At 35.0% G+C, this 24,926-nt stretch overlaps 1 protein-coding gene across 2 annotated transcripts in view; it reads right to left on the reverse strand.

Annotated features, from left to right (window-relative positions):
- Positions 1-13,093: 13,093 nt before the first annotated feature.
- LOC118544817 (cadherin-10) overlaps positions 13,094-24,926 on the reverse strand; it is a 176,122-nt gene continuing 164,289 nt past the window's right edge. The window contains exons 10-12 of one of the 2 annotated variants that reach the window (XM_078066591.1): positions 23,058-23,166; positions 16,842-17,093; positions 13,094-14,171 (exon numbers count right to left, since the gene is read on the reverse strand). In XM_078066591.1, coding sequence (XP_077922717.1) covers positions 13,687-14,171; positions 16,842-17,093; positions 23,058-23,166 — 846 coding nt within the window. In that variant the 3' untranslated portion in view covers positions 13,094-13,686. Of the gene's footprint in view, positions 14,178-16,841; positions 17,094-23,057; positions 23,167-24,926 lie in introns of both variants that reach the window. The other variant, XM_078066590.1, reaches the window with a different exon arrangement.

Genomic DNA, 24,926 nt, shown 5'->3' on the forward strand with positions numbered 1-24,926 from the left:
TAAAGTGGTGATGAAAATGTTCTAAGGTGAATTGGGATGGGGATTGCATATTGCATGTATTTGGCAACCCCCCCCAATTCTATACTTAAAACATACCTTATAAAAAACTAAAACAAAACAAAACAAAAAACAGTCCACGTGAAAGCAAAATAATTTAATCTATGACTGATCTATAACAAAAAACAGCTACAGGGAAGTATTATATATAAAACCACATAATATCTATATAATTATGTAAATAAATAATTACAGGTAGTTCTATGACAGTTTTATATGTATACATATAACAGCATTATATAGGAGATATGCATATATTTGTATGAATTTATATACATATATACAGGTGTGTGTATGTATGTAATATATGTGATATGTCTCCCAGGATACGCCAGTAAATGTTAAAAAGATGGTTAAGAATAAACAAGAAAATTCAATATATATTTAAATAGATTTTAAAGCCTGATCTTCAGTTATTCAACCACATATTGAAAAGTTCATTTGAATATATTCAACTACATCTTAAAAAGCATGTTTACATAGTTATTATTCCTCCACACCTAGGTAAAGCTTATTTTTAATATGTTGGTGATTCATGCAGATCATTTTAAGGAGAGAAATTTTGTTTGTATACTTAACATATTATTATTTTTTAAAAGCAGTTTTTTGTGGTTTTTTTTGCTTTTTATTATAACAGAATAATGTAGGGTTTTTTTTTTCTTCCTTGTAAAACAATCCTAAAATATTCTTAATAATTACAGTCTTAATCATAAACATACTTAAAGCCTTAGTAAGTAAATATAAGTCTGCTTCTTTTTTCTCTTCTTTGGCAAATAAAAAAAAAAGAAAGTATTAACTAATATTTCCTTTAATCTTATTCTTTTCCTATAATTTCAAATCCTCTTTTCTCAAATAACTGAGAAGATACAAACCAAGATATAAGATGGTAGAATGTTAAGAAAGACTTGAGCCTACAATCAAGCTTTTGACCAAGGGAAAAACACACCTCGGCTCCCAGACTCCACCTTGAACCCATGAGAGGGACTGAAATTGATGGAACTGGCTTTAGTAATACCACCAAATGCTGAAAACTTTGTGGGAATATATGAGGAGCCTATGTGGGAGGAATGGGAGAAATGGAACCCAACATTGGAGAAAGCACTACCTTTGTGTGAGAGAAGACAAGAGGACACACATTATGATAGAACAGGCTTGAGTAATTATATTACCTGTGTGGTTGTTCCTTTGCTAATTGACCAAGAGGTATCTTATCCTACTGTTGGCTCACTAAGACAAGCAAGTACACCAGATGCCATATAGCAAAGTAAGAATGGGAGAGTCCTGGAGCTCGTATGGATAATTAGGTACCAGCAATGTGTAAAGCAAAGTATATCAGTGTGTTCCTTCTTATTTTTCCAAATCTACTTCCCAGCATACATCATATTCAAAATGCTTGTCAATTACAACAGACAATTGCAGGCTAAAGATATTGCAGTGCCTAAAACAGTGGTGATTGAGAAATTATGTGAGGTTATAGGAAAATCTGTACACACCCAACACACACACACACACACACACAGCAGAAGTAAATTTTATTAATACTAATATCCAAATAAAGCATCCAAATAAATATCCAAAATAAGCATTCTGAGTTTTTAAAAAGTAACAAAAATACCCCCAAATCAGATATCCAAATTAAGAATCATACACAAAAAGAGGGATAAATGCAAAGAGATTTGATAGAATTCGGGTAAGTCAAGAAAAATGAAAAATATATGTCAGAAATAAAAAAATAGTATTTAAAGTTGTCAAATTAAGATAGATTAGGATGATATCTAATAAAACAAATTTATGAAAGGAAACAAAGAAGAATGAAAATGAAATAAAGAAGTGGAAATGTCAGAAGTAAAATGTCAGAAGTTTCTGACTGAAACAGAGACGGGCAAAGAAAGTCCTATATCCATGTAGTTGAAGTCCTTGACGAAGAAAGCGAAACAAACAAGGAATACATAAAACTATAGTGCAAAAAAATATTGTGGAAATGATTTTTAAAACCTTAAATAAATCTATTGAAATTGTCCACCATATACCTAGGAAAAACGGGGCTGCAAAAAATCAATCCTGAGATATATTTTAGTTAAACTTTTAGATCTTAAAAGACAAAGAAAAATGATCTTGGAAACTCTAAGCAAAAATACCCAACTACTTAGAAGTCAGTGAATTTCCACTGGTATTAGATTTCTTAAATGCTGTATATAAAACTGGGCAATGGGACAGTAGACTTTCAAGAAACTCAGGAAACAAATGCCAAGGATTTTATATTCCATCAAAAATGGATTCAGAGGGCGCCTGGGTGGCTCAGTTGGTTAAGCGACTGCCTTCAGCTCAGGTCATGATCCTGGAGTCCCTGGATCGAGTCCCGCATCGGGCTCCCTGCTCAGCAGGGAGTCTGCTTCTCCCTCTCCCGCTCCCCCCTCTTGTGCTCTCTCTCTCAAATAAATAAATAAAATCTTAAAAAAAAAAATGGATTCAGAAACAACATTTTGAAAAGACAAACACTCAGGGACTGCCCATGGTTGAGAGTTTAACTGGACACTCCATAATATTGCTGCCTTGGCATCCAGTTTGTCTGATCAAGCAACCTGTGGCAACCTTGAGAACCTTATGAGAATTGACTAAGATTTTTGCAATCCTGTTGCATTAGTTCATGGCCGGGACATGAGAGTGGCAACCCCAGCCCAAGTATGGGCTACTGTTTAGAGGGGCCAGTCAGTGTCCTTAGAAGGAGCAGAGGGAGAGTCCACTTCCCTGAGTTCTAACCACTACATGTGGGGCACCCTCGCTCAGGAAGTCATGGCCCCTGGCAAAGGTGGGCCTGGTTGGGTCATGTGGTCCCTCTGTCGCTGCATACCTTACAACTGTCACACCTTATGTCCCGACCCCATGGATGTCACAGGCCCCATCCCTGGCACATGGTGTCACAAGTTCTAATGGCTGAATACAAATGGCTGAAACACCTAGTGCTAGCTCCCGCTAAAGCTCTCAAGGAATTAGAAAGCTTCTTACTAAATCTAAAATGCCCATGGAAGGACTGGGCACCCCTCAGGGCCACAGCAGAACAATGTGCCAAAGCTCTGATTCTACATTCTTTAAGGCCTAGGAGCCAGTCCTCAAGATTCTGCTGCCATTGCACTAGGACCTCAATCCCAGTGAGGTCGATTGGGACACCCTGGAGAGGCAATCAGCCGAGTACGAGTCAAGCCAATGTCTTGAGACATTCCACTCCATCTCTGAGGATGCTCTCCAAAATTTACACTGGTAACACAAAATTTACAGCAGAGAGGATGGGCCATTGCCCTGCATAAGATCAAAGGACCGGCCACTGAGTCAGTTGACTTGAAGGGACTCAATCAGCGGAGATCCTCAAAATTCCTCTCCCTGTAAAACATCAGCTCACAATCAAGCTGTGCAGTATAGGACAGCACATATTAGGTCTCTTCGTTTTTCAGAGGCAGCACGTTCCACACTTGTCCATTCCACTTAAGACTACTTCTGGGGCACCTGGGTGGCTCAGTCGTTAAGCGTCTGCCTTCGGCTCAGGTCATGGTCCCAGGGTCCTGGGATCGAGCCCCGCATCGGGCTCCCTCCTCGGTGGGAAGCCTGCTTCTCCCTCGCCCACTCCCCCTGCTTGTGTTCCCTCTCTCGCTGTGTCTCTCTCTGTCAAATAAATAAATAAAATCTTTAAAAATAAAATAAAAAAAAAAAAAGACTACTTCTGCTCTTACATGCAAATCAGTGTCTTCCCATTAGAGAGGATTTCAACAAACTGCTTTGAGGATGACCCAGCAAGCCATATAGCAAGCCCTGCCTTTAGGCCCTTGGGGCTCAGATTTCTGAGTTGAGTCACAGGTGACATCTCGTGGAGGTAAGTGTGATTCCATCTGGCTGCCCATGGGGTTCTAGATCAAATGCCTGCCCCAGACAGCAGCCAAGTACATACCACTCAAGCACCAAAGTTTGACAGCCCACTGGACCCTTTTAGAGACAGAGGCACTATCAGGCTCACGGCTCATTCTGCTTCACACAAGTCCCCATCCTGCCTTGGCAGTCTTAGCATGGCCACTGAGGTCTCACTGTTAAAAGCGGATGGGGTGCCTTCAGGAAAGGGCTAAATTTGATATCAAGGGCCTTTCTAGATAATAGGAGAATGCAGCATCCCCCATGCTCAGCCTCTTGCCCACTGACATTGAGGTGCAGCTCCTGGTACCCCCAGGAATGGCCCCACTAGCAGTCAGGAGAGCTCCTGGGGACCAACTGACTGACATAGGAAGGGAGTCAGGATTCTTCAACAATGGCAGCACCACCGTTGTACACAGTGCAGCCTGCTGGGAGGTTGCATCATTTCATCCTGCTAGAGGCATATCCCCAGTCAAGGAGGCCTCTCCTGGCTTGGTGCCTCTGATAGAATTAGTGGCAGTGTGCTTGGCTCTATAAGAGGCCATAAAAATAAAGCTGCAAAGGGCAGGCATTTTTACTGATTCCTGGGTGGTAGCCAATAAGCTCACAGTTTGGTCTGGACAATGGCAAAATAATAATGTAATGATTCAAGGAAAGTCTCTCTGCGGTGCCTCCATTTGCAAAGAGATAGCCAATTCACATATGTTGATTATGATCTCTCGTGTTTGTGCATACATGCCAACCAATGCCAGAAGCACATTATAATAACATTGCAGACTCCTTATCCAAATTGCCCTACATGAGCCACCTCCTAGAGCATCAGTCACAACTCCAGATACAACTATTCCCCCCGGAGATGCCATTATCTATTAGCAGAGTGGATCCACGTTGCGTCAAGTAATGGAGTAACAGCACTCACTGATTGGGCAGACAGATGTATAACCCCCTTCCACCTTGGCTCTAGCCAAAGTAGTGATAAATAATCGCCCTTTTGGGTCCCATATAAAACTCTAGCAGGCCCCAGGTGGGGACATGTACCCCTGGGCAACAGACCCTATTCTATTGGAGAAGGTTAATTGATTTTATTGGACCACTGTGCCCTCCAGTGGAGTTAGTAGGTATGCAGCTACCATCATTGATACTTTCATGGGGTTCCCGGGACTGCTTCCTCCAGAAATGCTGCTTCACCTCATGTAAACTCCTTCTTAATCAGATATGTGCTTGTCTCTTTAGGCCCACCAGATGTTATAGATCCAGGTTAAGGTTCTTATTCACCTCCAAGCTGTTCCATCGTGGGCTGTAGAACATGGAATCTCATGGAATTTCCATCTAGCTTACTAGCCCCAAGCAGCTGGATTTACAAAGAGACATAACAGTCTACTCAAAGATATGCTCCGTAGGCTTTTAAACAATAAATGGTCCCCCAAATGGACAGATATTTTGCCCCAAGCTCTAATACAGCTTAATTTCTGGTCCTCAGATTTTCCAACCTCCACATGCCAACTACCAGTCTCCTCTAAGGACTGCCTTGTTGGTACTTAACAGGGAACCTTACCTTAACACCTTTGACACTAGAGAGGACATAGTTCACATCCACTGACCAAATAAATGCTCCCTCACCATCTTGATTTTTTCTACATACTGACGCACGGTCAAAGGTGTATTGTATGATATGACTCTCATATCAGAGAGCCAAAGGGGACAAAGTCTTACCAAATTGCTTAGAGGGCATGAGTATACAGATTTTATTGGCCCAGACAATGGCCCACTATCAGCTGTGAAGTTCAGGCCAAATGTGTGTGGTTAAAAACTACTGGTTTTTTGTTATTAGAAGGTTTGTTCTCCATAACACTGCTGAAAGAAATCCCACTATCATCACTACCCTACAATATCAACATTGATTATTTTATCTTCACCAATAGTAGGTTTGGGTTTAAGAGGACTACCTTAGACTTGCATCCCCCTGCTCCTCTATGTAAAAAGAGTAGAACATTGGGCAATTTTATGTAATTTTCACTTATATTTTTCTAATATGTCAAATGGAGGTACTAACAGTAATTACCTCACAGAGTCATTGTGACAATTAAATGTGTTAGTATATGTTAGACACTTTGAACAGTTCTTGACATATTAATAGGCACATAAATGTTAGTTATCATCATCATCATCATCTCTATCATCTTAATCATTACTGTTATGGTAAATAGGACACAGCCTTACAATTATATGTACAAGTTTTCCAAGCACACACATTAAAGATACTGTTAATCATTGACATGTACTTAATTTACAGTTAGTACTTAATTTATCATTTTAAAAATGCACCATTGCATTTTAAGTGATTGGGAGAATAACCTTTCGGTTTGTCCTTATTTTTCCTACTTTTCAACTAAACTTTCAAGTGTATACTAGGGGCACCTGGGTGGCTCAGTTAAGTGTGTGCTGTCAGCTCAGGTCTTGATCCCAGAGTCTTGGGATCGAGCCCTGCATCGGGCTCCTCGTTCAGTGGGGAGCCTTCTTCTCCCTCTGCCCCTCTCCCTGCTTGTGCTTGTGCTCTCTCTCTCTCACTCTGTCAAATAAATAAAAAATAAAACCTTAAAAAAATAAAGTGTATACTAATGAATGTATCAAGATACAAAATTAATTGTGTTCAATACTCTATATTAATAATGCACTGAGATTTTAGCTTCATAGATAGGGACACTGAGACACAATGTGATTATCTTTAAATAACTTAAGTCATTCACTTTGCCAACAAATAAACTAAAAATTGAATTTCACTTTTTTCCATTCTTGTCTCAAAAATAAAGTTTATAAAGAGTGCATCGAGTTTGGGTTTCCTTCCATCTAGTTATCTAAATGCTGTCTATTCAAGCTATCACTTTTGGGAAGATGATATAAGAATGTTTCAATATATAGTTGGCATAATTGTGCATAGCTGCTGTCAAGAATTCCTAGGCAGAGACTGTCATCTGAAAAGGTTACTGTGACATTTCTAGAATATGCTTTTTCAAATATGAATGAAACATGTTGCCTTTTTGGTTGAGGGTAGGGAAGGCATGGAACCTGACATTTTCCCCAGTGCCAAAATTAGAAAACAAAGTATTAAAATGCCAAGATTAATCCATCACTCAACAAGTATTTGTGTAATACCTGCTTAGGTGCCCCATGCACTGTTCAGGACTAGCATTTTATCAGGTATAAGTGTTTAATCAAATGAAACCTAAAAATCAAGGAGTTGCTTTAACCTAAATTATATAGATCTGCCAAGAGAATGTTCCATATGTTGGAACTACTGAAGTACCTACACACTTCTGAATGAATATTTTCTATGCTCAGAATTATTACAAATGCAGAATCAAATTCTGCCTGTAATAAAATTTCACTCTTTGAAGAAATAGAAATACGAAATTTATGCAGTTAAGTTGTGTGTGTATATATGTATATATATATATATATATATATATATATATATATATAATCATTACATTGTATACCTTAAACTTATACAATGTTATATGTCAATTATATTTCAAGAAAGCTGGAAAAAAATAATAATTTCAAACAAAAAACTTGCAATACTAAAGACATGCTCTTCTAAAAGAAAAGTATGCCAGAAGTAGAATCAATCACTAAGCTTGGCTGTTCTTTATAAAGATGTATTGATATTAACAAAACTATTTAGGAAAGACTTATCTTAGGCTATATTAGTAATGTGGATAATGGACATAAATATAAACTGTAACACAATGGCATGGATTTTACACATTGGTTTAACAAACTCATTTAAAATCCTCTTGATTGTGAAAGGAGAGAGGCGAAGATCATGGCAAGAGTCTTAGGAATGCTTCTAAATATTTCACATTGTGTAGGAGGTTTATTGAGATAAATTTGGGAATGAAGTTGCTGCACAGCGCTTCCTGTGGAGTTGTAAATGTCATGTTCCAAATTCAGGATAATTCCACAGCTGGAAAAGAGTTTTCACAAACTGTCTACCAGTTTTCTATTATGCTCTTATTAATTGTTAATCCTTTCTTATACAAATCCCTTCATTTAATAAAAGCTGCTCATTGTGATACTTTATGCATACTTTAAAATAATCCTATTTATAATAATAGTAGAAAATAGAGTTGGACAAATTATCTTTATTTGCCTTTTTTTGGTTTTGCTCCTACTACTTAGAATTGTGGAAAATGCCTTTTTTTCCTCTTCTTTTGCTTAGTTAATTTCCATGTCTGAAAATGAAATCGCTTGTTCAGCATAGAGGTAAATACTATATTTGTAGCCTTAAAAAAATAGTGAGATTATCAGGGGAATTGGATACAAACTATAATATTTATAATAAATGTTTGAGTAGACTAAAATAAATTATATATATGTTATATATAAATTATATATTACATATATTGTTTTGCTGGCTTTGGTTTGGGATATTATATAAAAAGATATATATGTACATATACTTAATTTTTTTTTTTTTTTTTTAACCATCAGTGCACTTTGGCTCCAAGCATCTTCGCTCATTCATATCAGTTCTCTCGGCTCATTTCCTTGGTTTTATTGTGGGTTCCTGATTCATGGTTGTCCCTAGAGTCCCTACTCAGTTTAAGTTTGAATGCTCTCCTCATTGTCTATCAGTAACTTGGTATGTTTTTGGCAATTGCAACAAGTGAAATTTTCTAAAAATAATCAAGAAAATATAGTCTTCTGTTCCACTTCAACATTCTTTTTGTCATAATCTTCCTCAAAACCTTCCCTGATCAACAGTCCCTTTATTTGGCCTTCTCACAGCACTATTAAAGTCCCCCAAATTGTGATACAGACCCCAGTGACACCAACACAAAACCTGAAAAAGTAGTCATCTATGTTTCTAGCACTTCTTTTATTTCATGTCAATTCCCACTATCATAATTTTTGGTACTTCATAAATGTTCCAAACACATTTGCAATGTAACTTCATTTGAAACAATGTTGACTTTCTCAGATTTCTGTGTCCTTTAAGATTTATCTCTGCTTTCCTAAAGCAATTAGCCAAAATAACCATTGGACAATTAACATTTATCTTTAAAATGATGGCCCAGTACAGAACCAGTCTGGAAGCAAAAAGTTTTCTAGTAAATAACCAAAAAAGTCACTGAGATTCCTCCTATAACTTTAAGTAGTTCACTATCTAAAGAAGGAAGCAGAATTTTCAGATGCAAAGAATATGTATATCTATAGACATACATGTAAAATTAAGTATAAGATGTGATAAATCCAATAGTACAATATTTATTAATCCTTCCAACAAATGTTTATTGAGCACCTAAACAGACCTAATTCTGTTTATTGTGCATCACAATGAACAAAACACAAAATCCATGCTCTTATGAATTTTACATTCTACTTGAGAGAGACAGAAAGTAATCATAGTAAACAAGTAAGTCATAGAACATGTTAAAAAGGTAGTAGTGTTAGAGAGAAAACATATGCAGTATAAGAGCAATAGGACAGTCTATAACTTTCAAGTAGTTTGGATAGGGTAAGACCTCAATTTAAAAATAACATTTAATAAAGATATTTTTCTTATTTGATAAAGAATTTGAACAAGGTAGGGACACAAGCTGGTGAAGAGAAATGGTCAGTGTAAACTCGTGAAGGCAAGGAGAAACAGCAAAGAGTCAGTGGCACAGTGAATAAATGGGAGAAGAGACCAAAGGGCTTTGCAGAAGCTTTAAGGATATTATAAGGATTATGCCTTTGAGTAAAATGAGGGAAGAGTAGAGTTTAGAACCAGGGAACAACCAAATGGGAAATTTATTTTGAAAATATTTCAGAGACCTCAATGCTGACAGTAGAGTGTAAGTGGGGAAGGTGACAACAGAGAGACCAGGTAGGAAGTTAATTGCTCCTAGTAATTGAGAAAAGGGGTGTTGGGCAGAGTAATGGAAAGGATGAGAAGTGATGGGATCCTGTGCATGTTTTAAAAATGAAACGAATTCAACTTCTTGAATGTGGGATTTACAAGAAACAGTAGGGTCCAGAATGATTGCAAAGTCTTGAACTTGGGCGTAACATTGGAGTAAGAGGGGAAAGACCGTCCTTGCAAATAGATGCTATTGTCTTACACTATTTACAACCTGCAGGATAACTTGGTGGACCAAGTGGAAGGGCTGAACCCCTCTCCGTGAGCCAATACTGCACTCTTTCAAAGCAATGGGAGAGTCCCAGCATCTGGAGAGATGATACAAGGAGACCAACGGTCCACTTTATTTCAAACTCGGTAACAAGCTTCACTCCCGGCAGATCTGAGTCAGGGAGATTCCTTTGTGGCTACCAGGTAGCTTGCCGAGGTATTCCTGCAGCGCCGCCTAGGGGTGCTGCCCAGGCGCAAGGTCCTGGGACAAGGGAACTGCAGCCTATGGTCAGCGGGTTTCAGGCCACAGATGGCCAGTAGAGAGGGGGTGTAGCTGGTGAAGGCATAATGAAGGCATTATATATAGATACTTCGGTAGATGTATTGATCACTGAACTCAGATATTCCTAATTCTCAATCCTAAATCTTAGGGGCTTTTAAAATTTTTATTTTAGACTATTTTAAACATCTAATTACTCATAATTTATATGTTTAAGTCTACTGAGAAATCTCTGGAACTTTTACACTTGTGTGACAGTATCTACTTGACATATTGAGAAAAATTTCAGCCTAAGAGCATGAATTTATCTTTCCACAAACTTTCTTTGATATTTTTTTGAAAATAAAACCAATGAGAATTGACTTAATCACCATTTCTAATGACCAAAGGTTATAAATCATTTTATTCACTTATCTGAATATTTAAAACATGAAAAAGGATGAGAGAATAATTTTTCTCTGTGTTTAAAAAAAATTAAAACAGTAAAAGTTAGGTATTTTGTTAAAAATTCTGAGTTTTTTTTTTTCAAGATTTTATTTATTTATTTGACAGAGAGAGAGACAGCGAGAGAGGGAACACAAGCAGGGGGAGTGGGAGAGGGAGAAGCAGGCTTCCTGCTGAGCAGGGAGCCCAATGCGGGGCTCGATCCCAGGGCCCTGGGATCACGACCTGAGCAGAAGGCAGACGCTTAACGACTGAGCCACCCAGGCGCCCCAAAAATTCTGAGTGTTTTAATAACTATCTTATCATTTTTTCATTTTCACTAATAGAGGAGTTATTAACATATATAAAACTTATCTACAATTTATTATTACATCTCTAAGGTCTAGAACACCCTTTGATTTTTATAAAAGGTGCTCAAAATATTTGATGAATGAATAAATGGATGAATAAATGAAAGACCCACAGTTATGTGATATAATCAATTACACGATATTGAGAAGCATTTTCCCCATTTCCAATATAAAAAAAAAATGGACATAGAGTAATCTCTGTATTGGGCATTCTTTGGGAAAGCATCATACAAGGGAGACTACTGAGAGAGTTTGAGCAATGAGAGTCATTGTAGGGACACTTTTTAATTTCAGGCTCTCCAAGAAATTTAACATATCACCTTCATTATGAAAAAATAATAGGATATCTGTCATTAAGGACTGTTTCAGAACTCTGAAAAAGTGGTTTCTGTACAACATAGGTCCTCTATTGCCAAAGAAACCTGCTAATCAATATCCTTCAGGGTAATTTTTGGAAACTTGATTTGACGATACTAGAGATGACTGCTACAATTTTTAAATTTATTAAAAGTGGGTGATGATAAGTGACAGGGCAAGTTAATATCAGTTTGAAATTATCTGAATGAGGATAATTAAAAATATTCAAATAAGAATTCCAATTACTGATATGCAATATTAATAAAAATATCTAACACCAGAAATTTTTAAACTAATTTTCAAATGAATATTATAGTTTGAATCATAATTAATGTGAAATGTTCATAAGATATACCTTCTTCTAACTTTTCCATTTTTTGTTGATTTTATTTGAATGAATAATCCTAGGGCATTGAGGGTTTTCTCTCCCCTCACTTCAGTTTTTATTCCCCTTAAGCTCTGTCCTTTTAACAGTCAGGCTTTTGGTTGTATGAATGGGTTCTTGGAATATAAGAAGTCAAACAAGTTAAGTTTTACTATGATTTGATATGTCAGCCTTGTAATGTGACTAATTTTAACTAGAGCACGTGGGTTGTTTTTCTTTTATAATTATATTACCATGCAAGCTAAAATGTCTATAGTCAGAGAAGTGTGTGCCTTTTCACCCTGGAAGTTGGGGGAAAAAAATATCATTCAAGAAGACTGAAATAAATAATTCTGCATTAAGGATATGTCAGTATTATACTCTCACTCCAAAAGCATAGCATTTTCACTAATTGGAAAGCACATAAATCTTTGGTATTGTTTATGATATACTTAGCAGGGAATGTGACTTCCTAGTGTAGGCCCAACAGAGTGCTCCATTTATAAATAAATCATATTTGGAGCTTGAGAAACAAGAAATCGGTTGGTGGCAGTTGGCCTCTGTAAATCTCAGGAACTCCAGATAATTAACTGCCAGTATTTTTTTTTTCCTTTCTATTGAATCATTCATTGACAGAAAAACAGACTTAATTACAAATAAATATGTAATGCATTTCTGAAAACTTGACATAATCACAATGCTGTATCTTAATGGAATATTCAGCATTATTATTGTCATTACTATGCATTTTCAAAGTCACCACGGGAGGTAAGTGTATTTTCCATTAAAGGATTATTTCAGTCTGAAATCTGTCTAAACTATTATTACCTATAACCCTCAGTAGCACAAATGTCATACAAAAATAAGAAAATGTTATATTCTTTCAGTTATTATTTAAATGAATAGAACAAAACAAAATTACTATATTGCTGATATTTTGAGATAGTTAGCATAAAGATGGCCATGTTTTAAATTGGCTTGTGATAAATTTTTAAGTGGTCTATACATGACTATTACTTTTAATATGACAACTTTTTCACAAGTCAGAGCATAACAAAACTCACTGGTAAAAGAATTCTTACGTAAATCATGTTAATTTGGCTAGAGGTCTCGATAGTAACCATTAATGACTTTGTGCCCTTACCTGCATTCAATGTCATGTAGTACCAAGATCGTGAGTCCATGGAGAAACTTTTCTTCCTAGGGAAAAAATGAAGCTGGAGACAAGGTAGTTGTAAAAACTTGTTTATTTTTTTTTAAAAATAAATACAAAAATATAAATATAAAACATTAGCAGATAGAATTTGATGAAATGAAATTGCACAAACGTTTGTATACCAGGTTGCAAATCACACCTACTAACACCACATGTACGTTTTTTTCTTTTTAATTTAATGTACAGAACAGGATATACCTTAAATTTTTTCTTCACCTTTTTAAAAGCTTCATTTGCAAGGGCAGGACGTGTATCTAACAGAAGCGGCTTGTTTGTGAGGTTGCTTAAGGGAGAACTATCCTGTTCATGTTTCTGAAATTATCTTTTATTTCTAAGATGGACAACACTGAATTTCCATAGCTTTGGCTCTTGGAAGTGATTAAATAATATTTCGTATATATTCCATGAGACATCCTACAGGAAAAAGAATTAATGTAATTAATGAACAAATTAAAAAGTAAATGGGAAAAAATTGTGCTGAGTGGCAGGAAAATTCTCCTGAATATCAAATATTGTGAAGTGGTGGAGACGGCGTCCGTCAAGTTACTTCCTCTTGTTTGAATAGAATATATATATATAGATATATATATATATATATCTCCTAGGTTAAGAGTCTTTGTCACTTTCCCCGCCACCGTACATTTCCGCCAACTTATTAAACCGAGGGCCCCATTCTCGGAGGTAATCGTAGTTTTGGTCTCCATCAGTAGTACCTGATTCTAAGGAGCTCAGAGATTCTGCAATGGAATCATTTCCTTCGTAGGCGTAAGTTGCAAGTGAGTCGTAGGGGGGCGCGGTGGGGTCGAGATCATGCTCTTTGAGCCTTTCATTAATGAAATCCCGGACATCCGTGTTATCTGGAGCCGTGGGAGTCCTCCGAGGTATAAATAAAGTTTCCGGAATAATATCTCGCCGGAGCTTCTTCTCCTCTATCGCTGCGGGGTTCCTCAGGGTGCCGATGTCAAACGCCTGAGTGTCTTCCTCGCCACCACCTTCATCGTTATAGCTCACAATGTTGTCTCTGATGTCTTCTTTAGACAAGATCAGAGGCTCTTTCTTGCGCTGCCTTTTCAGAGCTGCAAACAGTACTACTATAACTTGAAAAAAAAAAAAAAAAAGAAAAGAAGATTCATTAGCTGTCCGTCTAAAACACTATATAAATAACGAGCGGAAGTACTGTGGAGGAATTTGAGTTATTTAGGTTTTCGGGGACAGGCTAGGATTTTTAGATTAATTTTGAATTTCCATCAGTTGGGGGGGGCGGGGGTGGGAAGGAGAGAGGCAGTTGAGGATTTAGCCAGGATGGGTGGGGTATGCAAGCAGTGTTTCTAATGTATTTTTAAAGCCATCTGGGATATTTCTCAAATACAGTGAGATATTTTGTCTATTTTTCTAAGAACTGTTTAAAGTTAGTTCCCGATTGTACAGACATTATTTATACTTTGCATTGAATAGTGACATAAGGTGTTACATAAAAAATAGACACAAATTGAATTCAGCTTCAAATAAAACAATTAAGGACGACAAAAATATGCCCATATTTTGCACATCCTTATACAATATTGAAAAGGCAGCATTCTTCACAAGATACAGTGTTGGTTTTGGTTAAATAGCTTTGCTGATGGATTTACATAGATTTTTTTTCTTACATTGTTAAAAGAAGTGAAGGGCAAATGACCTCCTGATTAGGCACTATTGGTTTAGCAATATTACATGGAAATATATATCACACATGAGACCAAAAAGAAAGTTATCAGATCACATGATAGCAAAGAGTGAATTTCAATTTCTACATTGAATTACCTACAGAAAGCATGTAGGAACCTTAGCTAGATATATCTCAAACAACTGGAGATTTACAAATAGAAATGTATATCATTCAGAAAGGACATTTCCCTACTACTGATACCTGAGAAGGTATCAATAATAATAATATAATGATTTTACTAATCATGATGATAGTAGCATAAAAGATAGGAGAATGTTAAATTCTCTCTGGCTGTTACTAGTTTTCCACCCTCATTCACTATTCCCAAATACTTGGTACATGAGCCTTGAAAATGATGATTTAGGGAAACAGGTCTGAATTCAATTAAATAAGAAAAGAGAGGGAAAATATTTTACTGGGTATATGTATGATGAAATATCTATATTTATTTAGCTTCTTTAGAAGAAATATTTAAAGGATATGGGATTTATTATCATTATGAACTGAATATGTCCTCTCAAAATTCATGTTAAAGCCTAAATCCCCAAAGTGATGGTATTTGGAAGTGGGGTCTTTAGGGGGTAGTTAAGTCTAAGGGTAGAGCTCTCATGAATTGAATTAGTGCTTTTATGAAAAGAAACAAGAGAGATGATTGCTGTCTGCCATGTGGTGATACAGCATAGACAGCCATCTGGAAACTAGGAAGTACGCCTTCACCAAATTTGGAATCGGCCAGTGCCTTGATTTCCAGCCTCCATAACTATGAGAAATACATTTCTGGGGTTGAAACCATCCAGTCTATGGTATGGTTATAGCAGACTGAACTAAGAGAATTACATTAGTATGGGAAAGGCTCTTAACTTTTGTTTTCTCTTTTATTAACCTAGGACAGTTAGTCTACCTGCCTTCAACCCTCTCTGAAGGGACTTTTTTAATGCCTAGAAAAAATAAGGTTTTAATCCATTGGTAAGTATTCTTGACCTTCAAAGTTGTTAAAAAATAAATAGGCCACCACTAAGAGAGAAAAAAATGTTTATTCTTCAAGTCTTTGAGAAAAATATGGCATTTTACTTTGCTTAAATTCATATATTCATGCACACACATAAACTTATGATGTAAAGATTTTAAACCTTAGATTGTTTATTGTCAGCCAAATGATCTTACCCGGTAAAAAATGTTCTAATAATGAGGCTAATGAAACTAAGATTGGCTCCAAAATCCAAGTTCATTTTACTGCTTCTTAAAATGTCAGATTCAATGTTTTTTTATTAGGGTCATAGGAATATGCACAGTAGTTTTAAGATAATGCAACTGGAGAGTAAACTTAATCTGATTTTTCATTCAAAAGTAGTTAAAAAGCAATTTGCTCTAGGTTATAAAATCAAGTATTATTGTTGCAGGGAAAAGTGAACCAGGTTAAGAGCCATTTTGACATGATTTCAGTGGAAAGGCTCCAACCAGCCCTCATCTGAATAAAAAAGAAAAAACTGGAAATAAACTTTAGATTTCCTGAAAAGCTAGTTAAACGGACAGCAAAGTAACTTGCCTTGGTTGAGCCACTCAGAAATTGTGTAACCTTGCAAAATGTTTTGAATATCTCTAACTTTCGGTCTTATAATTTAAGAGAGAAAAGTAATAACTATCTGATCAGATAAAATATTTCAATATAAACAACATCCCTTCATTAACTTAGATAAAATATTTCAATATAAACAACATCCCTTCATTAACTTAGGTCTATCTTAGATGTTGGAGTTAATGGGGGAGGAGTTATTTTAATAAGAGAATTTCTTATAGACAAATACACTAACGTAAACAGTCCAGGAAATAATCACATTTTCTTTCCTTTTTTTTTTTTTTTTTTAAGATTTTATTTATTTGTCAGAGAGAGAGAGCACAAGCAGAGAGAGAAGCAGGTTCCCTGCTGAGCAAGGAGCCCGATGTGGGACTCAATCCCAGGACGCCGGGATCATGACCTGAGCCAAAGGAGGAGGCTTAACTGACTGAGCCACGCAGGGGCCCTTCCAATCACGTTCTCTCTGAGGTTTCTTACCCAGTAGGATAATGATGCAGAGGAGGATGGCGATGAGCGCTCCCGTGCTGAGGCCGGCGGGGAGGAGCAAGGCTTCGGCACTGCAGGACTGCATGTTACCTTGGCTGTCACAGGTGCACACTCGGATGCTCAAAGTACCCGTGCTGCTCTGAATCGGGTAGTCATTGTCTGATATCACCACAGGCAAGAGATAGGTACTTATTTCGTGTCTATTGAACCCATTTTTTCTGGTTAAAATCCGGGCAGTATTATCTGAAATAAATTTTAACATATTACAGATGGCTTGGGACCATAAGTTTCTCTCATCCTGCTCACCAAGGCTTGACAATACGAGAGATGTTTATGTAAAATATTAAATGAAGATCAATTTTCCTGTAACATGCCTACAATGCAATATTTGAAAATACAGGTAAGATAAATTAATTTGAGGAGTCTCCAACTATGATTGCTTATTTGACAGGTTTCTAACTTTTTCACAAATAATGCTTTAAGATGGTGAATTTTTATAAGTGAACATTTTACCGGGACTGTGAGGATAATGGCATATTGTTTTTCAGAGTTTTCAGAAAATATAAATAAGCATACCAAGAAAAAAATCATAGTAAATTGTTTTTATTTGTATATGCATATATGTTTATACATATGCACACACATACACAGAGAAAACACACATTAATCCAATACTCATGAAGAAAAATATGAATGAGTAAATTTTACGTGTAGTTGCACTTTTAAAATCAATCATTCACTCAAAACCATTCAAGAGTCACAATATATGAACAGTGGTGAACAAGTTCATTCGTTCTTTCTTTCCTTCTTCCTTTTTTCTTTCTTTTTTCCTTCCTTTTTTTCTTTCTTTCAAAGATTTTATGTATTTATTTATTTATTTATTTATTTATTTATTTATTTATTTCAGATTGAAAGAGAGAGTGTGAGCAGGGGGAGGGGCAGAGGGAGAGGAAAGAGAGAGAATCCCAAGCAGACTCCACATTGAGCACAGAGCCCGATGCAGGGCTCAATCCCACAACTCTCAGATCATGACCTGAGCTTAAATCAAGCGTAGGATGCTCAACCAACTGAGCCACCCTGGTGCCCCAGCAAGTTATTTAATGTTTCTGAACTTTGATTTCTCCCCATTAAAATGAATACAATCTATAACTCAAAGTATTGGTGGATAACCATTGATATGGATTACTTAATAAATGCACAGACAGATGTAAGGATTTAATAAACGCAAGCATCCTACTAACTAATATATTGCTACAGATGTATATTTTTTTTATCTGATAACACCCAGTATCCTTAAATGGAGGTTGTGCTTTTAATAAAAAAGATTTCACCTAACCCTTATAATCACTATTTAGATTTTTTCTTTTAATTTATTTATTTGACAGAAAAAGAGAGCGAGAGAGCGAGCAAGCAGGGGGAGCAGGAGAGGGAGAAGTAGGCTTCCCACTGAGCAGGGAGCCCTATGCAGGGCTCGATCCCAGGACTCTGGGGCTCAGTCGCTTAACCGACTGAGCCATCCAGGTGCCCCTATAATCAATATTTTTTAAAAAATCAATATGTACTTGGATGACAATTTCCTATTCTGTTTGTCCAATGCACTTAGTCTTCTTTAGCCAATCCCATAAGCCTGTTCAAAATGCTAATGTAGGGAAGGGAGTGAGTCAGCCAATTGCTAAATCAAATAGGACAAGGAAAAAAAAAAGGTGAAAATTTCTGGCAGGTGTAGTGGTTGAACATAAAGCAGTAATCTCCTGATTTATTAGTAAGAAGTTATTTCTACTACATCAGTTAACTATAAAAGCTAGGAAAGAAGATTAGCAAAATAGACGATGTACACAGCAAATTTAAAAAATAAATTTAGTCCCGATAATTTTTCAAATTTGACTTATCTTCCAAAAAGTATTAGGATATAATTCTTCCATTCTCTAACTTACACTAAAATAAATATTTATATGCATATGGGTATATATTTTTTCCTATTTTCTTTTTCTTAAGTTTTTATTTATATTTTAGTTAACATACAGTGTAATATTAATTTCAGGTGTAGAATTTAGTAATTCATCACTTTCATACAACATCTGGTGCCCATGATAAGTTCACTCCTTAATCCCCATCACCTATTTTACCTGTTCACCCACCTCCCCTCTGATAACCATCAGTTTGTTCTCTGTGGTTAAAAGTTTATTTCTTGGTTATTTCTTGGTTTGCCTCTCTTTCCCTCTTTTTCCCTTTACTCCTTTGCTTTGTTTCTTAAATTCCACATATGAATGAAATCATATAGTATTTGTCTTTCTCTACCTGGCTTATGTAGCATAATACTCTGGAGCTCCACCCATGTCATTGCAAATGGCCAAGATTTCATTCTTTTTTGTGGCTGACTAATATTCCATTTTATATATATACCACCTCTTCTTTATCCATTTCATCAGTTGATGGATACTAGCGCTGTTTCCATAATTTGGCTATTGTAGATAACACTGCTATAAACATTAGGATGCATCCCTTTGAATTAGTATTTTTGTATTCTTTGGGTAAATACCTAGTAGTGCAATTGCTATATCGTAGGATACTTCTATTTTTAACTTTTTCAGGAACCTCCATACTGTTTTCCAGAGTGGCTACACCAACTTGCATTCCCACTAATAGTGCAATAGGGTTCCCCTTTCTCCACATCCTCAGTCAACACTCATTCATGATAAAAACTCACAACAAGGTAGGTTTAGAGGGAACATACCTCAACATCATAAAGGCCATATATGAAAAACCCACAACTAATATCATCCTTAATGGGGAAAAACAGCACTTTTCATCTATGGTCAAGAATAAGACAGGGATGTCCACTCTCGCCATTGTTATTTAACATAGTACTGGAAGTCTGAGCCTCAGCAATCAGACAACTAAAAGAAATAAAAGGCCTCCAAATCGATAAGGAAGAAGTAAAATTTTCACTATTTGCAAATGACATGATACTCTATTTGGATAACCCAAGAGACTCCAGCAAAAAACCACTAGAACTGATAATGGAATTTAGTAAAGTTGCAGGATACAAAATCAATGTACAGAAATCTGTTGCATTTCTATATACCAATAATGAAAAAGAAATTAAGGAATCAATCCTCAAAAACCACAAGATACCTAGGAATAAACCTAACCAAAGAGATGAAAGACCTCTACTCTGAGAAGTATAAAACACTGTTAAAAGAAATTGAAGATGACACAAAGAAATGGAAAGACACTCCATGCTCCTGGATTGGAAGAGCAAATATTGTTAAAATGTCTATAGTACCCAAAACAATCTGCACATTTAATACAATCCCTATCAAAATACCACCAGCATTTTTCCACAACTAGAACAAACAATCCTAAAATTTGTATGGAACCACAAAAGACCCCAAACAGCTAAAGCAACCTTGAAAAAGCAAAGCAAATCTGGATGCACCATAATTCTGGACTTCAACTTACATTACAAAAGCTATAGTGATCAAAACAGTATGGCACAAAAACAGACATATAGATCAACAGAACAGAATAGAAAACCCAGAAATGAACCCACAACTATATGGTCAACTAATGTTCAACAAAGCAGTAAAGAACATCCAATGGGAAAAAGACAGTCTCTTCAACAAATGGTGTTGGAAAAACTGGACAGCAAAATGCAAAAGAATGAAATTGGATTTTTTTTTATGTCAAGCACAAAAATAAATTCAAAATGGACTAAAGACCTAAATGACCTAAATGTTAGTTAGACCTGAAACGATAAAAATCCTAGAGGAGAACACAGGCAGTAACCTCTTTGACACTGGCCATAGCAACTTCCTTTTAGATACATCTCCTGAGGCCAAGGAAACAAAAGCAAAGAAAAACTATTGGGACTTCATTAAAATTAAAAGCTTCTACACAGCGAAAAGAAACAGTCAACAAAACTAAAAGGCTATCTAAGGAATGGGAAAAGATATTTGCAAATGACGTATCTAATAAAGGGTTAGTATCTAAAATGTATAAAGAATTTATAAAACTCAACACCCAAGAAACAAATAACCCTCCAAAACAAAAACAAAAAACAAATAATCCAATTAAAAAGTTGGCAGAAGATATGAATAGACATTTTTCCAAAGGAAACATACAGATGGCCAACAGATACATGAAAAGGTGCTCAATATCACTGATCATCAGGAAAATACAAATCAAAACTATAATGAGATATCACCTCACACCTGTCAGAATGACTAAAATCAACAACACAAGAAACAACAGATGTTGGTATATGGGTATATTTAGAAACTTCTTGCCTTATTCTTTTTTAACTTTTCAAAAGGTTTTAAATCTTAATCTTGTCTACAATACTTTTAATATATTGAAAAATAAAATGAAGCTATACCCTAAACTAACCATTCTATTCAAATCATTTTATTAAATATTCAGAAATTCATTATACAGTTAGGCTTTTGACCTATAAGTTAGTGAAAAGCATGGGAATCTTAAGAATCAAAAGCTCCAAGTGTGGTATCACAGAAGAAGGAAATTAATTTTAAAAAATGATACCATAAAATTAAAGTTTTCTAAGATGAACATGTAGATAAACACAAGGGCATTTCCTCAAGTAGAGCAATAAGGTGATGTCTGTGTCATTGGATTTTCTTTTCAAAATGCACTCAGTAACAAAATAGTGAGTTTATGCACTCTGGAATAGTGAGTTTTGGAATACTGAGTTTATTCCATCTGACTTTAGTGGTATTCTATAGAGTGACACGTTCAAATTTATATTCATAGGGCTTCAACTCTTGCTTTGAGTAACTCATATAAGATCAGGAACTCTTCTGAATATAGGAAGATGACACTACTTATCAAAAATTAATTAAAATTAGCCTTGAGGTGCTTACCTAGTAACTGTGAAATGCTGTGATAACAGTTTCAAGTCTACTGCTTTTTAAAATTGAGAGGTGGTTTGTTGGGGTCCAGTTGAACAAAAACATAAAACCAAATGCACTTAGAAAGAGGTATAATATTGTCAAATCAGTATGAAGGATGTCTAATCTAAGTTCTATACTTAGGATGCCAGATTCAGCAAATAAAATGATGGGTGCTGTTTTGCTGATAATCAGATGAAACTAGACATCTTGTATCTTACCTGCCAACTCTATGAGAATTTTTCGCATTGCAGTTTTTTAGATGTTCAGAGGGATGGAAAAGAGACATTTCAGAAACTACGATTTAGTATACAGATATTACCAGTGGATGCCCTCTTTTCAACTGATTTGTGCCATTTTCCGCCATATCAAATGCCTCAAACAATAATTGGGTTAATGTAAAACTATCTGTTATCTTAAACTTCTTTCTGATATTCTGAAAGCCACCTAGAGGTGATATAGCAATCTAGCTCTGCCAGTGGATATACATTGTTATGAAGGTATTATAAATATGTCAATGTAGTTATTAAATGTATTTTAAGAATAACTATATCTACACTCACTCTAAGACAAGTATGCCTTTTTTACAAAAGATCCACTGATATAATTAGTTTAACATAAATTTATTAAGGGGAAACAGGTCTAACTATACACTTTTCTTTAGAATAATTACCATATATATTTTTCAAAGAATAAAGCTGTTCAGCTTTTTAAAAATAGTAAGCATTTTCATATTTTTTCCTCTAAAATATGTTTTTGCCCTCTTTGGGAATGCAAGAAATATAATTTCAGTATCTTTTATCACAGAGACATTATAAAATTTACATATTGCACAGAAGAATAGTGTATCTTGCCCTGGCAACTGCTTTTGCACTTAAACCCCTCACAGACTAATATGGATACTTCTTCTCACCCATATTCCATGCCTTTTTGGCTTTGGTGAATCTGTTGCTGCTAAATCTCATTGAAATTTGCACAAGGGTCTCACTGAATCATTCATTTCTCTACCCAGTGTGTCTGATTATTTCCAGCCTTTCTAATGTTTTCAAGATTCAGTCTTTTCATTAGTACTCATATTGAAACTTCTCTCACATCTTTATTATTTTGCAATTTAAGAGAATGAACAGTGTATATCTTATTAATATATAAAGAAGCAAGAAATTAATATCTCATTAAATATCTGATGAAAACAACATTTGTAACACAGATCAATAAATTAATACATATAGCAATTGTTCCTTTGGAGAAAAGCTCTTGTTAATGTCACCTGAAATCATAATGACAGCATTCTAACATTTACCTTCATTATCCTGTACTGTGAAGTTTGGATTGACAGCAGCTAAACTGAAGAAAAATTTCTGTCCACCTAAGGGGTCATCTTTGTCTACTGCGCTTATAGTCTGTATTAGCTGCAAAAAAGAGAAAAATGCATATTTATCAAACTTCTGAGGGTATAATCTGCTTTACAATATGTAATTTTTTAATATTCAATTTTGTCTAAATTTAAAGGCAGTTGATTTTCTTTCTTGTGCATGTATCTTTATTTTATTCCATCTTTTTTATTATTACTTTGACTTTAACAAAGTCTCTCTCTCTTTCCCTCCCTCCCTCTCTGGTTCTTTCTGTCTCTGTTCCTTTCTCTCCCTCCTTCTCAATTTCTCCTACATATTATCCAATCCTTCAAAATAATAAATGACAATATCATATTCTTTGCAGTCTTATTAATTTAGATACAGCATTTGACATGAATAGGTTATTTCATATATATTTAAACATTGATCTGGAAAAGTTTATCTAATGGAGGAAAAATTTAGAAAACTATTGTGATTATGGCTTTCCTCTTTATCAAAAGTGAAAACTATTTGAAGAATGGACAGATTTTATAGATAATACTATGCAAAACCTTTTAAAGGCAAGACTTAAGGATTATTATCTACTTTAATAGTAATGGTTCACTTTACTTGCATTGTCAATAAAATTAAATTTTTTAATTCACTATATGTATACCATGGGAAACGGTTATTTTATAAAGATCATCTCTGATTTATTTTAGGGTAAGAGACAATATAAGAAGCTATCTGGGAACAAAGCATAAAATATAACACCTTTTACTATAATCAGATCACTTCTTTGAACATACATGATTAATATTATACAAATATATATGTAACATATGGCTATGTACTTTTTGCATATATATCCAATTTGTCCTTAACTTATATGTATAACATTTTATATAATTTTTTGCATATCTTAATATTGCAAAAGAGCTTCAGAAGTTGTTCAATTTGTATACCTATATAAATGGCCAAGTTTATGCTTAACTAAAAGGAATATGCTTTACTGCTTTGACTTATTTAACAGGGTGTGGATATTTGATGAAAATATTTGTTACTGATGTTTTGTTGATATAAAAAGAGATTTCAAGTTTAAAATATTACATAATTATAAAAAATTAAGGAGTTATTTTAACTCTTCTGTATTCAATTAGTTTTCTTTTAAATTACCTTATAAAAATAAAAATGTGACAAATTTTAGCTAATCCCTATTTAATTACAACTTTAACCACTTATTTCAAAATAATACAAGAAGTATAATTGGATCAAACAAAGATAAATGATTATCCTCTAGGAATAAGCAGCCCAAAAAATCATTTCAACTTTGAATAATCTTAAAGTATATTTTAAAATGTAACATAACTATTTAATGAAATTTTAGAGGTAATTTAAGATTAAATAGAAAGCAAGGATTTATTGCTAATGGCTTACCCATCCAATACAAAACCAAAAATGGTGCATATGTGAAGGAATTAAAGAGAAAAATGTATAAAAAGTGTTTGCTAATGCCCTTTAAGAGGTATCAATTCAGTTACAAAATCATTCTTGACTGACTTGTTTGTCAAGCAGTCTAAAAGATTTTATTTTTAAATAGTGATTTATAAGAATAAATTGAAGGGAAAAATGACAAATGAAACAACATCAAGAAGGGTAGAAGACTTAATAAAACTTCTATGTATTTATATATATATATATCATTAAGATTAATATGTCAGTATATATATAGATAAAAATGAAAGAAATTTAAAAGTAGAGCTAATGGTCTTTTAAAAAATATAATGTCTCAAAATAAATATGCATTTTCAACTGTGATTACAAATTACAATTTCAGT

Source organism: Halichoerus grypus, chromosome 2 (assembly GCF_964656455.1).
Source record: "Halichoerus grypus chromosome 2, mHalGry1.hap1.1, whole genome shotgun sequence".
Classification (NCBI taxonomy): Eukaryota; Metazoa; Chordata; class Mammalia; order Carnivora; family Phocidae; genus Halichoerus; species Halichoerus grypus.